Source organism: Styela clava, chromosome 5 (genome assembly GCF_964204865.1).
Source record: "Styela clava chromosome 5, kaStyClav1.hap1.2, whole genome shotgun sequence".
NCBI classification, from domain to species: domain Eukaryota; kingdom Metazoa; phylum Chordata; class Ascidiacea; order Stolidobranchia; family Styelidae; genus Styela; species Styela clava.
The window spans coordinates 10377576-10396163 of record NC_135254.1 but is presented as its reverse complement, the minus strand read 5'-3'; the positions used below and the strand labels follow the sequence as shown (position 1 = coordinate 10396163).

Sequence of the window (18588 nt, the reverse complement as noted above, 5' to 3'; positions counted from 1 at the left end):
ATATTTATTATGTAACATGGTGAGTTGGCCAAGTTAATTTGGTAGTAAGGCAAAAAGGCAGTATTCCCCTAGGGCAAAAAATCGTGATTTATATACAAAAAATATGTATGAGCAAAGCACAACTAAATAAAAATCAAATACTTTTATAACATTATATACGGATATAGAAATTAAAAAGCACGGAGTAGTTGCTTAAAGGTTTCGTGCTATTAGTATGTAGTTAAGTATTTACCTCTAGTTGGATACCAGCTTTTATATACGGTACTTCACGACTGAGAATCTGTTCTAATAAGTTTTAATATTACCTGCTTCTGCAAAACTGCGAGGATTTAATTTTTTTATTGAATTGAATAACGTAGAACAATATTGGAGACATATATCAAGACTTTGAAGATTGTGTTAAATCGCTTGAAAATATACTGTATCGTTAGCACAGCATAAATCATCGCGCTAATCCACAGTGCAATTTGAGACCTCAGGGTTGCATGTTATTTAACAAACAGCTAATTAGGCTACTTAAATTAATTTACAAGAATGCAATCAGTTATATATTCCCTCGTGAAATACGATGTATAGGCTACAATTGATATCAATGGACATGCGAAAAAATATTCGATTGTTAATTCCCCACAATTATACAAAGATTGTGAGTTTGGAACCGTTGTCTAAAACTCGGGATTAAAAAGTGGCCTACCTTTATACTAGTGACTTTGAGAAGTTCCCTCTTGGACTGCGATAGCAAATGAATTCTCGTTCCAATGTTTCTGGGGTGCAAGCTTGCTTCTGGAAAGATTACATGTTACATTTTTACAAGGGCTTGCGCTAATTTCAAAATTGTTAGACGCTGTATAGTAGAAATCAGTTCGATTGTAAATTATGGTCAGATTCACATTATTTTGTAAAATATTTGTTTAAGAAAAACACAAAAAGAAGTTTGTAATATGTAACAAATTAGTGTCATAATTACAAAACTTTTGAAATCAGAAAAATCAGGAAGAAAATATTAAAGTACAACAGAAAGTCTTTATAAAATAGATATACAGTATTACTTTGTTTACCCAATGTTCCAGTTGATTAAAAATGATCATTTCCGTGTTAAGCAGTTTTATAACAACATCTGCTTAATCATATAAGCCAACAATGTTAACTCATTCAACATAGTTTGCCCAATTCAGTAAAACCGATATAGACATGAAGAATTACAATACAGTAGTCGGAATATTGTTTATTTCAATGACCGTACTTGGAAATGGATTGATCCAGATTTCGGATGGAAATATAGGTTTGTCTACATTTTAATTTAGGAACAAATTTACAATCCATTAAGACTGCAAATTACCTACCTCATTATATTGACACGTCTCTTATTGTGACATAAAATCAACTCATTTTACTGGATTGGATCTAATTTACAATAACACATTGCCCATTGAAAACAATATTGAGTGATAAGATGTGATATCGTTTGAATTTCAATATTTTGGCAATAAAAATTGAATATTAAAAATAGTGTCATGCTTATAAAGCAATATATTAAGTTAAAACTACCAGTATTTACGCATGATCTTTCCCTAATAATGAATTTAAGATCAGTCTTTCTGACATATTCTACTTTGTACAAAAACAAGATGGTGGGTGATCTAGATAGTAAAATATCAAGTATAAATATTTATATACAGTACATAAATTATTTTTAGATCAAAACAAATGTCATGGTCATGCACATGAGGAACTGTATCTTCCTAGCGGTGGTTGTCACAATTATTATTATCAATGTGTTCATGGTATTGGTATTTTCAGTTATTTTTATTATCTGCTATGTATTTGAAAATTACTGATCAAAAGTTGCCACTCCACATTTTTATATGAGTGTAAATATTTTAAATGATTTTCTTACATATTTGTGATATAGTGTATCATAATATATATAGTTTTGGTTTAATTCACAAGTTTAGATTTGTATTCATTTGATATATTATTTTCTGAGAATAGTTAAAGAAGACAAGTACATGCATAAAAAGATCAAATGTTTATACCACTATAATTCATTTTGTTGTTGGTAATACCAGATCCGAATTTAGAAAACATTCAAAAGATTTTTCGCCGACGCAGATGCTGTTAATCCGAGTATAGCTCTGATGTAATATTTATTAAATGAAAAATAGGATTTATTACCTATAATTTTGTTTTATTATATCTGAAAGGTACAGGACTAAAGTTAAGTTGTGCCGGTTCGTTGTCATTTAACGAAAAAATTCAAAGATGTGACTGGTCTTCTAATATACCGGATTGTCCTGAATGTAAGTATTTTATTATATTCAAGGTATGTTGATTTAGTATGTCGATATAGAATGTCATATTATATTTCAAGATACTGGGAGGAAAGGGTTAGTGGAAACGACAAAAGCAACATTATCGACAACTGAAACGTGGAGCGAGGAAACAAAACCAGTAAAAGGTAATTATCATTATCTGCATACTGATAAAATATGAAAAAAACATCAAAATCATTTGATGCTATTTTAAAAAAACGATACTTCCTTCCATTCGAAGACGGACATTTTCTAAACAATATTCAAGAGATATGCAATGTGTATTTTAAAGAAAATCATTATCACGTCATGATCTTATATATTATTTCCTTCTTTATATTTATTAGAAAGTTTCTGTTGTTTGTATTTAACAGAAAATGTTATTTGCGGCAGAAGATTGCCTTCAATTTCAGTAGCAAGAGTTGCTGGAGGAAATGACGCCATAGACGGAGCTTGGCCTTGGCAAGCAGCACTGGTTAAAAATCCACAACGTATGGTATTTCAGGTAACAAGAAGAAAAAAAACCTTACATATCCCATACTGTTAGTCTATTCCTAAGTACTTGCAGTTGGATAAATTTACAATCTGAGAAAGCAAAGTTACACCAATCAATACAGTACGGAATTAATGATTTTTGTCCAAATTAATATAAATTTTGCGAAATCTACTAAAAAATTAATATGCGCTTTATAGTAAAATTTATAAATAATGTTTGAGCTTAACTTCTTATCTCCAAATCCTGCTCAAAAGTATATCGATATTTTGAGTATATGTATACATGTGAATATTTTTGATGTTAAGATTCGTCCTCAGAATATATTGGGTGGAGGTTCTGTTATAAGTAGCAGATGGATTTTAACGGCTGGTCATATATTCGATGGGATCTTTGCTAAATCTCTTGCTACAAATAACTGGAGAGGGTTTCTTGTTATCTTGGGTAAGTGAGTTAACTACCCCGCGATACAAAGATAATCTACTCATTTGGACATCATAAACCTTATATACCGGTCTATACTAATCCCATTTTTGGAGAGCGAAGGCACTAAATTTGTGTAGCGAATTTTGAAATTTTCCACTCATTCTACTATATATTGCTGATACTCATAGTTATATATGTTCATTGCATCAAAAATGAAGCAGTTTCTGCATAATAATAATTTAACAGTACACAGAGACGGGATACTTGTTCAAGACCTTACGTGTCGAAGAGTAAAACTAATTACAATAAACAAGGCAGCAGTATAGTACGAATAGCAAGATATGTGGTATACATTTTCATTCATGTATAAATTATTGCAGGCATGACAAGATTTCCCGAAATTGCAGAATCTCTACCCAAAGGGACTTTAGTGTTTGAGCCAGAATTTGTGATCAGACATGAGCGGTACAATGGGTTAACATACGATTACGACGTGGCACTGGTGAGTTGTATGCGTAAAACATGTGTATACGTTTCCAATCTTAGCCTGTGTTAATGGTAGCCAACCTACTTAAATACCGTAATATTTTATTATGCTATAATAAACTCAGCATAGAGTATTTCAAATAAATAAAATTGAATAAAGAACTTTGAAAAATTAAATAATATACTTCTCACACAACACAATATGTGTATATTTAAGATAAAATTTGGTAACGCTCTTCAAGAAGTCAGACGACGATTGGTACCATATAGAGATTTGAAAGAGATTCCTTTTGATGGACGTATTCGACCGGTTTGTTTGCCTTGCTACAGTTCCTGCGGCACAGACACAGCACGGAAGGAAAACTTTTGTAAACAGCAATGTGAGTAATATGCCCGCCTCAGGGCTGTTCAGCTTTGAGTAATTTTAGCTTTTACGTATATAAATTTGTATATATAAATAGGTGCACCCGAATGGGAGCCCCTATAAATAAATACCATTTCTACTTTGTTTAAGGGAACGTTCCAAATAGCGCTGATATAAATTATCAGAGTATGTTAGTTACGGTAACTGGATTCGGATCAATTTTACCAAGAAATGTGACGTCATCTAATTTTCATTTTCCGAAAATCTTGCAACAAACTGTTCTTCAATTACTGGATCATGACAGGTTGGTTTTCTTTAAATTTGTTTCTGGGTAAATCGCTTCAGAATTAAATATCTAAAAATAAACTATAGCCGGGTGATATAGGTCAGTGGTCGGCAACCACCGGGCCGCAGCCAATCGCCGGTCCGCGGAAAGGTTACTGCCGGTCCGCAGAGAGGTGACACAAAAACGAAAAAGGTCATAATAAAACCTCTACAATCTAACCACAAACCCAACGACTAAAAAACAGCACTCAACACAAGACTAAACCAAACAAACACAACACCAGGGATTGGCAAAACTGCGAACCGTGAGCTAATTTGTTGCGGCCCTCGAACGACCCGACATTCAATACATAAAACCGAATATGATTCTAAATTTATTGTTGTCTCTACACGGATTTATGTGGTAACAAGTGCTGATGTACGGTGCTTGTTTTGTAATAAGTAGCGTTGGTTGTATATCGTTCGAGTTAATTTTGATTTTTTAATAACACTTTCGATGCCAAGGACGTATATATACGTCATTTGGCGCCAACCGTTCCGTGCCATCAATGCAAAATGACGTATATATACGTCATTCGAAAAGGAAAAAGTTTAATAGATAGAAGAAGGTCGAGTTCAGGTATTTGCCGTCTTTTTTTCTTCTCTCTCTCTCTCTCTTGTTGTCAAGTTGGGGGGAAAGAATGACGTCGTCAGCCAATCGCGTCATTCAAGAAATACCAAGATGGAAGGAGGGTCTGCCATGAAGTAAATTAACAACTTATTTAGCATGGCCGAGGTACATATTAGCCGCAAATTATCATCAAAAATTTGTACGAGACCGACTGACGCCAACACACGGTTTCAACTTTTTACGGTGAAATGATTGAAAGGTGTGAGGAGAGATGATAATATTATCAATCATGTTACGAAGATGTAGAAAAACATTACTAAACCGGGAAATAATTTCGAATATTTTTATATGCATGATCGTCGTCTTATTGGCAGGACGATGAAATGATTCAAAATGTTGGTATTTTTGAACGTTTTTTTAATTTTTTATCATTTTTGGGTAACGGATTGACGGACATCTGCAACGAAAGCAAATTTTATCGTCCTGAGAGGTGAAATGTTACATTTTGAAATAATAAAGTGAGAAATTGATATTATTCGGAACATATATTTTTCTACTTGTCAGTGAGATATGATCCATGATATAGTAATTTAGTGGGAAATATATTACCAATAACACAGAGCCCCTCGTATGCTTTCAGCTCATATTGAATTACTTCCGTAGCTATTGTATAACCATAATTATAGCAAAATATGCAATCCTACGACTTTGTGTCGGATGAACAAGTTCAATAAGCAGCCATGGCGTACTGATTACGTAGCTACGCAATAGCGATCACGTGTCTGGCGCCACGAAGACGGGACTACGTGCAGTCGAGACGACTTGCGTAGCAAATTGCGTGAGATGACAATTTCGGAAAATCGTGTTCTTGACAGATCAACTGACGAATTTCGATGAAGCTTTAAACGTTTTTATTATGTCAACTTAGAGCCACCGGATGCGTATAATGAATATTGAAATTGCATTTGGAAATACTTCATTTGCACGCCAATATTAGTTCAAATATCCACACAAATAAGTATTTGCTCGCTATAAATACCAGATTGAATGAAATGTTTGCCGAGGCAAGTAAAGACTTCGAATTTCATCGTTTACTGACTGAACCCACCAAATCTGGAAGCGCCCGACGAAAACTCAGGAGCAATACTAAGATACAAACGCACCTGAAATGTATTACGCATGTTTCGGTATTATCCGACACATCAGTCGTAGGTGAAAGAACTCACCTACACATGCGTATCTTGTCGGAATTGCTCTCTCATGCTATTATAACATAAGTTGGAGATAACTTGTCTTGATCTCTCATTGCGATAAAGATTCAATTCGAACATTTTATTCAGCAATCAGAATCATTTTATTATACGAAAATATCAAATTCGAACAAAGAAAACAAAATCGTTTACTAGCATAAAAATATATCCTTCATTCGCTATATGCCAATAACATTAATAATGGCCAATAATTGTCACTCACAAGGATAACATATTGCAAAATAAACAAAGTAGTCACATTGCATATTCATACAACTGTAACACATATGTACTTGAAACATACGAACATAGTAAATTTATTACCGAGCTTCCATATCGGAATTCATTATAAAAAATTAATGTGCAGTATGGTGGTGCATAAAATAATACATTAATCGAGGACATTGTCAAAAACGCTATGGAATCACAGACGTAGTCAATATGTTGCCTCATTCGAATTATGGTTTGGTGAAGTTAGCGTCTACCATGCACTAAACTATCAACATATCTAGCTTGGCCGATGAATCGCAAATAGAAATATAAAAAATATGTGTGGAGTCCGATTGGCGCCAACGCACCTGGATTTTAACTTTGTTACAGTTACAGTTGTATGAATATGCCATGTGACTACTTTGTTTATTTTGCAATATGTTATCCTTGTGAGAGACAATAATTGGCCATTATTAATGTTATTGGAATATATAGCGAAATAAGGATATATTTTTATGCTAGTAAACGATTTTGTTTTCTTTGTTCAAATTCGATATTTTCGTATAATAAAATGATTCTGATTGCTGAATAAAATGTTCGAATTGAATCTTTATCGCAATGAGAGATCAAGACAAGTTATCATCAACTTATGTTATAATAGCATGAGAGAGCCATTCCGACAAGATACGCGTGTGTAGGTGAGTTCTTTCACCTACGACTGAAGTGTCGGAATGAACGATAACTGATGACACCGCTGGGTTCGCCCCTTTCCCGATGAATCAAAAACTAAATACGAGAGAGAATGAATAGGAGAGAACTCTCTCGTTTTCACCTTGGCACGGAACGGTAAAATTGAAAAAACTGATCTTGGCATCGAAAGTGTTTGAAAATGTCTGGGAAACGAAGCGACGATGGTCGAGCATTCCAAAGCGCTTGGACGGAAAAATATTTTTCTTCCTTGCGCATTTCAAACCCGGTTCGCTCGATATGCCCAGTCAGCATCGCAGTTGTTAAGGGTTTTAATGTTAAACTCGTTACGGAACGAGTCGTCGAAAATTCAACCCCGAGACCCGGGATTGCGCCACAGCTCATCTGTGCGCCAGTGAAAAAGGTGTAATGTGCACGGTCGGAAGAATATTTGGCCTTGAGCAGCTTTATCTAAAATGCATTACACTTAGAATAAATTTCGTACGCCATGTCAGTATGTCGCAATAATGCTGGTCTCTACGCCCGTATAAGAATGCATCTCATCAGTCCGAATAAGATCTCCCCAACAAAATGATACAGGCATTGTTAACTTTCCCGAAATCTTATTAATATGAGGCCTGGTTTTCAATATTGATAACTACAAAAACGAAATAATATAAATAAATGTCGACCATATCAGATACAGATATCGCGTTAAATAGCATCACCGTCGTTTTTAGTATATTGTCAACATAAATTTCATAATGCGTTTAATGTATTGCATAGGCTTAGTTCGTTTGTATAAAGGTGGTCCGCCAAAATTTTGGTCCGGCTTTACCGGTCCGTCACTTGAAAAAGGTTGCCGACCACTGATATAGGTAACCTATATCAGCTAAGTGAATACTTTCTTGTGGAACTTAACTTTTGCGCAAACTATCCGAACTTTGATTTATTGCATAATTGTACTAAATATTATTATAAATTTATATGTTTTATTTACAGCTGCAAAAGCGGTGTGAAATTCATTAACGAAATTATCGCTTCAGTGGGAAACGAGGCTATTGCAACTTATACAAAACAAATGATATGTGCCACAGGTTCTGATTCCAGTCAAATTTCAGATGCTTGCCAAGGAGACAGCGGAGGTCCGTTGGTTGCAAAGGTTGGTTGTGATAAAAATAAAACTCAAAATCATTGGGTACTCCCGTAGTATGCGAACCAATATGGCGGACACCAGAACGTAGCATGTGTACCCGGTTAGAGTTAGTCTAAAATTTCAGGTACAAATAGTATGGGAGTCACTTGGCCAGTCCTCGAACTCGTAATATATCTAAAATAAGGAATTTTGAATATAACTATGGCCTAACCCTAACCTGGTACACATACTACATTCCGGTGTTCGCCATCTTAGTTCACATACTACGTGAGTACCAATCATTGTAATCTTAATGTACATATCAGCCCCAGATTTAACATAACTTCCCAAAACACTTTTTAGTAACTTTAATCCACGATTTGCGTTTGAAAGTTATATTGTAATTAAATTAATCTCAAGTACTCGTTTTGGAATTTTGGAATAAATCCTAAATATAAAAACGCACAAACTCTGCCTCAACGATCGACGTTTCATGATGCGCATAAACAACACCACTCGCTGTACGCACTCACTGTTGCTTGCTGTTTTTGTTGTAAATCTACCCATGTAGAATTATGAGGTGATGATTACACATATTAACAGAAGTTTCAATGAATGAAATGACAATAGAATAGGATTTTATAATTTGTCTTGTAATTTTAAAACTTTAGACGGAAATATCAGGAGGCAAAGTTTGTTGGACACAGCTCGGTATCGTCAGTTGGGGGTTGGGTTGCGCATCATCTGTTGGTATCTCCAAACGTCTTCCCGGTTACTACACCAATGTGGCCACCGTGATTGATTGGATACTTGAAAAAGCTGAAATGCGTAAGAATCATACCAATTCTTCAGCAGCGAATTGTCGTTTATATAAAACAAGTTGACACCATATGAGTATACTACAGATTAATTAATGTTTATATTATTGAAAAGTTTTTTACATCGTGATATTCTTTATTAATTTAAATTCTATATTGTCTATCATACCATTCAGAAAAATTGACTACAACGATGCCGCCATCTAAAGGAAATACTACCATTAGCCCAGATTTGTCGCGCTCATCTTGTCCCAAGCCAAATCCGATAAAAAATGGACGATTCAGAGTATATGACAAAAAACGATCGGTTGGAAGCATTGTCAGATATTATTGTAATGACGGTTTTATGATGTCTGGTAATAAGCTAGTTACATGTGGATTGAATGGCCGATGGGAACTAACTCCAACTTGCACTGGTAGGTGTAACTTTTTTCTTCAAAAATATGATTACCGGGCAGAGTTATTGGTCGTACACTCAATTTGGCATTTTTTAAAATTTTGATAGAGGTCCGAATTGTGTTGCCAATTCAAGACAAAAAAACAACGATTGTATCAATATTAAATCTTTCTATGTAAACGTGTTTCAATAAATGTCGCATATCGGATAAAATGAATACGTCGGCAACTTTAATCCTTTAACGTTTATATATTTCCACTATGTTATGTTTCTGCAGAAAGTAAATGTCCCACTCCCAAGGCACCACTTCACGGAATTGTAATTGGTGATTCAGTTTTACTTGGCAGCAAGATTAGATTTGAGTGTGAAGCAGGTTATCAATTGAATGGCGAACCGATTTCTATATGTACTGTTAACAAAATTACTTCGAAGTGGAGCGGGAAACCTCGAACGTGCAAAATAAGTATGTAAAGTTGTTTTGTTTGTTAGTGTGTCCATCGTGAATTCTAAAGTTCAGATTAGCAATTTGACGACGTCACATCATAAAACATTCATGAACATGATTGCTATAACAAATACTATTTTAATGAGAAAGTTGTCATCCATGACTAAAGTGTGAAGAGTACTGAGTCTTGAGTATGCTGTGATAGTTTTGTGTAAAAATCAATTAACCCCTATTCCACAAACTTTTGACAAAAAATCGACATTTACATAGCTCTCATCGTGCAAGTTGTTTCTTTTGATATTATATATTTATATGAGTTATCTATAATTATTTTTAGAAGCATGTGTTCCTCCGACCACACCAGTTAATGGAAAAATATTAGGCAGGGATTATTCCAGGGGGGCTCAAATAGCATTTGAATGCAACGAAGGTTACGTTTTGAAAGGAAGAAATATTTCAAAGTGTAATCCAAACGGAAGTTGGAGTGGGAGGACAAGACAATGTAAAGGTGAAAAATGATTTTGCAAACTACTATACAGAGCAAGATCGTTATCACTTTATTAACTATCCAGGACAAGTCGAAAGGTATATTTTCTAAATGATTTGAATTTTGTCAAGTCAGATTCAAATTTAATTAGGCCAAGTGAGACAAGACAAGAGTATGGAATGCAGTCAAGTTACTTGTCATTCGCAAATAAATCCAATCCCGAACTCAATATGGACTGAAACAAAAGATTTTATGCCAAACGCCTTTGTTAAATACCTACAGTTGTGTAGGATTCATTACTGCAAATGATTCCTCGATCATATTGACTTGAGCTGATCAAATCTCGAGTCAATTGATGTAGTCAATAACACACATTTTACCGCTATAACTTTTCGTTCTATTGCTTCCTATTGGTTCTGCGTGAGTGCGCTTGACCAGTTCTAAATGAGCGACCAAATGTGCCCATGTCACTTGGGACAGCATTGGAGGAGTGGGCGCATTAAATTATTTCTTATAGTACACTCGCCATTATCTAGACGTTTTTAAATTACTCACACAGAAAGCTATTCTTTACTGAAATGATTTACTATCCTTCCTTGTTGACTAAAAATTCTAAATTTCGCGTTATACTTATTTCATATTTTAATGTTTCATACATGTAACGGCGTGGAGGTGCGGTATAGTCAACTTTGTGTTTTCGTATTTGTGGGTTGCTGCTTCCTTGTTCATATTTCCCTTTCCCTTGAAGTATAATTTTTATTTAGATTAGAAGTTCTAGGTCAAGTCAAGTAAGAAGATTTTAGCCAAAGTTACTGATTAATGTTTTTACCGCCATAATATGTACATTTCAAATATATAAGAATGAAGATCAAGGAATTGGTTGTAGGCAAGTTCAGAAAGTGCGACCTACAAAATTATTGTATTAAATTTGACTGTTTAAATTGTTGAACAACCTTTGCTGAATAAGCCCGAGGCAATAAAAGTTTTGCTCGTACCATCAATATTTTTATCGGATAGTTAACAGTACGGTAAATTTGGTGAGCTTGCGTAGACGTTTTTATCGATAAAATGCTGTCCAAGTGTACTGCGATATCATAACATTTGAAAAAAAAATTTTTGATGATGTAAAACCTGTATTTATCAGAAATGAATATTTTCAACTTTTATTAATAAAAAAATTCATTTTTTTCTTCCGCCGAACATTCCGAACAAGTTTGAAACATGTGGCAAAATATTTTTCGTGTTTACGTTGATGTCCCCTTGAAGACATAAATCACCATCTTGGCATCCCGACGTTCCTGTATAATAGACGAATCGTTTAATTTTTATGAACATTCCCGACAAAGCCGACGCTTGAAATACAATATGAGTTGAGAGGTTCAGAATTCTCCTGTACCCTATGAACTTCGTTGTATTTAAAGTTCTATTTCCTGAAGATTTTTAAGCTACTTTTGAATTGCTCCGCTAATTAGCTAATATTCTGCATAGCATTATTTTAGTAATGTACTTTCAAATGGTTTCGCATTTACCTGTTGGGCATGCTTCAGCATTGCATGTCTTTTTTGAGTACAGAATAGTAGGTCCTTTGCAGCCAAATGCTTTGGTTAAAAAATCGTTGCCTCGCCGACAAACTCTTGTTTTGTACCTTGCCCCACCACACGTTGCCGTACAGGGTGACCACGTTGACCATTCTGTCCATTCAACTGATAATTTTTTTTGAACAAAAAAAAAAAATAATAATAACATTTTTGTATCAGTAGTTTGGGATATATATATGTTCTTTTTCATTTTTTGTTTAAATATTCACTAAAGTAGGCAAACAGAATTGCCAAAATGGAAGAATATGATAATTAACGAACGATGTTCAGATTTACTTTCTGTTTACCTTCACAAACCGGAAGTTGTGTGTCCGACCATTTTCCATCAGGAAGACAAGTAATGGACAAGGGTCGGCTTTTCAAAAACATCCCTTCTAAACACGAAAATGTGACTTTCGTACCAACCGAAAATTGCAAATCAGGAGGATTCAAAGCCATTCTCACGTTTGGTGGAGATTGAACATTCGGGCATTGTACACCTATGAAAAGAATGTTTATTTGTAGTCTACGATACAAAAGATATTGTTTTTTTTAAATGTATGAAAAATTGAAGCAAGATATGAAATATTAGGAAAACCGATGTGTACCTGTAGGACAAGAGTTAGTGTTGCAATACTTTTCATCTCGGTTTGAACCGGGACAATTCTTTTCGGCGCACGTTCTTTCTCTTCTCATTTTTCCGCGGCCGCAAGTTTTAGAGCATCGAGACCATGGAGCCCAATTGTACCAAGTCCCTGAAGATAAAATATTTTTGAATTGTCTATACAGTTCATTACACAGACCCTCAATTAATATTTTATCTTTGTCGCGCAGACCTGATTTTTAAAGAAATAAAATTCAATTTTATCTACCCTAGTTTGCATTGCTAGTTTCACCGCCTTTTTTAAAACAAGTTTCCGATGGTATGGGGTGCGTAAACCGCAAACAATTGTAAATAATAAAGTGCAATCTTGCCTATTCTGGTGTCATCAATCACATTCCAGACCCAGGACATTACTTCTTTGACGCCGGTATAATATCCTGGATGTTCGCTTCCACATCCCCAACCCCAACTTACTATTCCAACTTGCATCCAATATTTTGTATGTTCAGTATGATCAAACTAAAATTCGGTAACACAGCTTAATATCAAATAGTATGCAAGTAATATAGGGGAAAGTTTTTCATGCATTTAGTAATAGAAAATAAACCTTTCTATTTCAATGGATTTGAAATATATCAAAAATTACATACCTGCTTTACAAGTGGCCCACCGCTGTCACCTTGACATGAATCAACATTTTGTGAGCTATCCGCACTTGCTGCACAAATCATTCTGTCGGTGTATCTGGCATCTCGAACATCCTTCTGAATTGTCTTTACACTTGCAATGCATCTTAGTACGATGAAAAAATTTGAAATTACATGCATTAAATTGATAAGTATTTGATTACCGCAATAAACCAACATTGCCACTATATAATACAGCTAACGGCAAACTGGAACATGTAAATACCAGCGAATTTGAATGCAAATTTTTCAGTACTCTCAAGAACTCCCGTTTAGCAACATATGTCAAATATAATTGTCATAAAAACATTTGATATTTACCAGAAATAAAAAATACTCAGATAAATCAAATTGTAAAATTTGAAATCGTTTATAATTCAGGAATTCTAATATAATTCTAATATAATGCCAAAATTCACCGTTTTAGTAATGGTGATCTGGCGCTGAATGTTTTATGTCCTCATTTCTATACAACAACATACTTTGCATCTTCAATTATTTTCAAAAGTCCTTCTTGAAGTTTTTTTGGTCTGAACGAATATTGTTCCCCAGCGTTACGTTTCCATCCAAATCCGGTAACCATGACAAAGTTACCGGCGGATATTAAAGATGGAAGAATGGATCGACCTTAAAAATATAAAAATAAAATATATTCAAAAGTTCAGCAACCGTGAAATCGGAGTTTAAGCATAATAAATTGGTTTTGAAAATTCAGCATGCAGACAGCAATAGAAATCAAGTTTTACAGTCTAGTGTTAGGTATAACAAGCTAACTTCACTTTTCTATTATGTTCTTGAATTCAAGTTTTTTGATTTAGTTTTCCAAATTTATTCAAGTATAAATTAGGTCATTATGAATAGGTCTCTTAGCAACAGAATCGGCAAACAAATCAATGTCAAATGCTCAAATATAGCTTAAACTATCTGAAACTTTTTTCTGATTAAAATGAATGTAATTAATATATTGATTCGATATCTCAAAGAAAAAATTTGTTTTCAAATAATCATAATTGTAAATCATAGTCACAAAAATATGACTAACTTCTTGGGTTGCAGGCTTCGTTATCGAAGTTTTTCCAGATATCAATAGGACCTAGTGGGTCGCCTTTCATGCATGGAAGACATACAGGTCGAATAAAACGAGAAAATGTTAACTTATCGTGATCAGCACTTGAGTCTGTCACAAATTTGCCTTCCTTTCGTATCAAACGTTTTCCTATACGAATCTAAAAATAATTACCAGGCATTAATCGTGTTCAAGTATAGTAGTTACGTAGTTTTGATGCAGAACAATGCAAAGAGATTTGTTTATAATGGCGGTTCATAAATATAAATTTTTATTTAGAAACTCAACTGACACAATAGCCAAGAAGAAATGCTGAGGATTGTGGACATACAATATGACATAGAAACCGTAATAAGTCATGATATGTCTCTGCAGATTCGACAGGTTTTGTCCCAACAACAATAAAATAATAAATCTAGTTAATTTGAATTAGTAAATTTTGAATGTATTAACTAGATTAACTTACCAATGCAACATCATAATCAAAGCTTATGGAATTGTATTTGGGATGACGATACAATTCCCCCGGTTCAAATATATTAACGTGATCAGGAATTGCCTCACCCGGCTCCGGATAGGTGGTCATACCTAAAATGAAATACCTTCTTTTATAAATATCATGGCATAATGGTTTCAAATTGTTTAGATCCCATGTTTCCCACTAAAATGTACTTTCGGAACTTGTGTGCCATGTAGAAGCATTTTAACAATGTTAATACCAGGAACAAGTATGGTTCGATAGTTATCCTTCAGTAGCTTTTGATAGTGGAAATGAGGTAAAATTATTGACAAACAAAACATTATCTAAATAAAAATGCAACCCACCTACGGCTATGAGAAATCGTTTTTTCCAATCAGAATTTGCAGGAAATACGCCAAAGACATGCGCAGCAGATAATATCCATTTGTCATCAATGATTGACCCACCACCAAACGCAGATTTTCTATTGTAGATCTTTAAAATATATCAATTTTAACATATTATTCAAAACAATACTTTATATACAAAATACATCATAGGAAAATTTAATTACAAAGTGTAAATATTTAAACCTAATTAGATTTTCATGCAGATATAAAAGTTAGTAGTTACCTGATCGACAGAATGCTCGTCGTTGTGAAAAACAACCGCTTGCCAAGGCCAGGCACCTTCTTTTGCGTCTGTGCCTTCTATTACTTTACCAGAAAACGGTGTTTCCTCTTTGTCACCCGGCTGTCCACAAGTGCTATACGCTAAAGTATGTAATAATCGTATTTTATGTATAAACAATAAACCAGAATGACGGAAAGAAAGTACAAAAACGAAAACAGTTAATTTAGTTTCGGTTATCGATTTATAAGTTTGACCTAGCTAGCTACAGATGCTAAATAAATGAATAATTACCGTTACGATGTTTGCTCACGGCTATGAAACTTGCTCACCTACACACTTAGGTTCATATCCCGACCATTTTCTATCAGATCTGCATCTACGTGTGGCTGGTCCAGTAAGAATGAATCCTTCATTACAACCAAATGTTACTGTGTAACCGTATGCTATTTCCTTTCCTATTATGTAGCCGTTTACAGGATCTTTCAGAGTCGAACAGTCTGCATCTAAATAGCATTGCAAAATGAAAAATATCATTAATATTTACATATAAACATACGCCCTAGCTATGTCCTCGTCGAAGGTTGTGAATCTCAGATTTACATCGCATGTTTACAAATCGAACCATGGTGTAATAAGAGGGGATGTTAGCCAATATTGAGTTGACACCTTATCGAGCATTGGTGGTTGATAATCAAAATATTTATTCGCAATAAAAATGTGAAAGTATCTCATGAACGTTTATGAACAATCAGCATATTATACTATATTAGCCTTTTCTATATTTGAATTGAATCCGCAATTATTGAGCTGTAAGATACACGTATAGTTACAAAACTATTTTACCTGGGTTGAAACAAGTTTTACCGCACCAGTCATCACATCGGCATTTCTTGAAAGTACCTCGACAATCGGCATCAGTTTCGCAAGGCTTCCGGCATTTCCTACCTTCTTCAATTTTTGTTAGATCCCTCTTACATTGGTATGCTGTGATATTAATGTATTACATTTCAAATAGGTGTCTACAATCTAAACCTTGTTACGCAAGGTAATTCGTTGCATGTATTTTGTACCGAATTTTCAAATTACCTGTACAATAGGGAACTGGGCCAGACCATCTTCCATCCTTCATACAGGTTATGCTCCCTTTTCCTTGACCTTTGAACCCTCTATCACATTCAAAGGTAAGAGTTGTTCCAACTTGATAGGGCGGTCTTGCAGAAGCAATTATGTCACCATATTGTATTGGCTCGATTTCTCCGCAATATATTGCTGTGATATGTTACCACAGAAGATACAACATAAGTAATTGGTGAAAACTTAATAGTGTTTTGTTAAATTTTCAGTTCATTTTCTTTTCCAATTAACACATTCTGATTGGAGCAATCTGAATATTTATTGGTTTTTACGTAGTTTTAAAACGCTAACTTTGCCATATCTTCATCTGCTCACTCCATAAAAAACGTTAAATGAACACATTGTCTTTCGTAAAATTTATTTTGGTATCATACCCACGAAACACCAATTTGAAAAGCATGATGGCTTTCTTTTGACTAGCCATCACTTATCCTAAATATTTTAAGTCCTTCAATTTTGAATAACTATTGCGTAAGCTATAATATATAATTTCTGTATTCTTGGAATGTCCAGTTGTTATACAAAACGCGAAAGGCTGTCTATCGGACGTTAATTGACTTACATGGCTTCTTTTAATCGTTTTAACCGATTTTAGATAATTTTTAACGGACGATCGTTGACTACCTAACATTTTATCCAGCTGATATATAATTGGTATAAATTGACATAAACAAGATAACAAAATTGTCTTTTCTTGACAATCTGTATGACATTTCAATACCAAGAAATAGATAAGTTGAACTCACCGTAGACGTCTTCAATGAAGAAAATAACTGTCAAATGTATTACACACAGATACACTGTAATAGGCATTCTCTTCGTCATACATGCGCTGAACAAAACAACTTTTGAATTATCGAAAACAATCTATTGTTTTCACGGCCGCTTCGACTATTCTATACGTATATAAAACTTTTTGCCTCCAGCAAATATATAAAATTACTGTGGTTACTGTGGTTTTAAGCGCAAAACAGTGGTCGGACAGTTTCGTCAACAACGAGAATACCATCATGTAGTTTCTGTTTTTGCAAAATATGCAGAGTGGATGCGTTAATAATTAGTCATTTCTTAGTTATCGTGAGTAATCTTAGCAACACATATAGATCATCATATGTTGAGATACCATTAGTCTGACAAGATGTTTCAAAACATTATAAACAAACGATAAAATACATTTTTAATTATGGGAATCAACGGAATCTAAAAATTGATTTTTTCAATAGGTAGTACGTTTGGGATTTAAAATAAAATTATTCAAAGACAGTTTAATCCAAAATATGAATTTTGAAGGCAAAATTCCTTTAGTTTATAGAATATGAAATTACCAGTTGAAAGTATTTTTTCTGTTATTAGCATTTTGAAACGAACGTGACAAACAGATATTGAACTTTTATTTGATTTATTTTTTTTTTTACAGATGACGACGATTCAGTCTATCCACCAAGTATTTTGTGAGAGTGCAGTTTTCAATTATTCAAATGATAAAGTGGTTTTTCGTAGTCACTCAATACAACTTTATTGTGCATTTACAGATAAAGCACGAAAATCGACTTATCCACCTAAAATAATTTAAACGTATTATTTAGAATATTAATTGATATTTGATTATTATTTTGTAGTGTGACAGGTACTGCGATGGTGTTTTGAGCAGCAATGTATAGTAAAATGTATTATTTCAAACTTCTTCATAAATGCTAACATTTGTTAAATTTTGGAAGTGTATTTACGAAATTCAGTTTGTTTATTGTTCTATAATCAAGATTTAGATTATATCGTTTATTGATTCCATCTCGTCGTTATTTTCAGGCTCAGTTTTATACGCGAATAACTCTTCGAGGAGTTAATAACCCTCGCTCCTTGTTATTCATATATGAATTCGGACCTGCGACTGATAAATAAACATTTGTGTACAATCAAATGACGTCCACTATTCTATCTGCATTTTATTATATTCACGACCTGCGTAATTGTTTACGGGTGCTAATAAGATTCCAACTGACAGGCCTGGGTGTTGTATACGAAA

The 18588-nt window shown here is 34.1% G+C and overlaps 2 protein-coding genes across 5 annotated transcripts; one reads left to right on the top strand and one right to left on the bottom strand.

The window, feature by feature from the left end:
- Nucleotides 1-1096: 1096 nt before the first annotated feature.
- Nucleotides 1097-18537, top strand: LOC120344148 (uncharacterized). 4 transcript variants are annotated; one of them, XR_013475561.1, is made up of 15 exons: nt 1097-1282; nt 1698-1784; nt 2205-2300; nt 2372-2458; nt 2687-2817; nt 3114-3249; nt 3612-3733; nt 3935-4097; nt 4232-4385; nt 8126-8285; nt 8930-9086; nt 9253-9492; nt 9751-9936; nt 10256-10503; nt 17983-18537. XR_013475561.1 is itself a non-coding variant. In XM_039413239.2 (15 exons), the coding sequence occupies exons 1-15, from the start codon at nt 1192-1194 to the stop codon at nt 18018-18020; spliced, it is 2019 nt and encodes a 672-aa protein (XP_039269173.2). In that variant the 5' UTR covers nt 1097-1191; the 3' UTR covers nt 18021-18537. The 4 variants fall into 4 exon arrangements, 2 of the variants coding, with proteins under 2 accessions (XP_039269173.2, XP_039269175.2); XR_013475560.1 differs by lacking the exon at nt 17983-18537 and adding an exon at nt 14618-14787; XM_039413239.2 differs by having other exon boundaries at nt 10256-10426.
- On the bottom strand, nt 10433-17470 carry LOC120344147 (clotting factor C-like). The gene is made up of 15 exons (XM_039413237.2): nt 17312-17470; nt 16518-16700; nt 16275-16415; nt 15761-15934; nt 15432-15571; nt 15164-15293; nt 14805-14926; nt 14315-14498; nt 13755-13899; nt 13237-13378; nt 12958-13105; nt 12591-12737; nt 12291-12482; nt 11935-12108; nt 10433-11703 (listed from the first exon to the last, which is right to left on the bottom strand). The coding sequence occupies exons 1-15, from the start codon at nt 17388-17390 to the stop codon at nt 11585-11587; spliced, it is 2220 nt and encodes a 739-aa protein (XP_039269171.2). The 5' UTR covers nt 17391-17470; the 3' UTR covers nt 10433-11584.
- Nucleotides 18538-18588: the final 51 nt, after the last annotated feature.

Bases quoted from the DNA above. Each gene is read 5' to 3' on its own strand.
- LOC120344148 (XM_039413239.2), top strand. From the start codon at position 1,192: ATGAAGAATTACAATACAGTAGTCGGAATATTGTTTATTTCAATGACC. The intron at 1,785-2,204 runs GTATTGGTATTT...TATATCTGAAAG, and splicing joins TTATTATCAATGTGTTCATG to GTACAGGACTAAAGTTAAGT. The intron at 9,087-9,252 runs GTAAGAATCATA...CATACCATTCAG, and splicing joins ACTTGAAAAAGCTGAAATGC to AAAAATTGACTACAACGATG.
- LOC120344147 (XM_039413237.2), bottom strand. From the start codon at position 17,390: ATGACGAAGAGAATGCCTATTACAGTGTATCTGTGTGTAATACATTTG. The intron at 16,416-16,517 runs GTAATTTGAAAA...TTAATATCACAG, and splicing joins CCCAGTTCCCTATTGTACAG to CATACCAATGTAAGAGGGAT. The intron at 13,106-13,236 runs GTATGTAATTTT...ACCGAATTTTAG, and splicing joins GTGGGCCACTTGTAAAGCAG to TTTGATCATACTGAACATAC.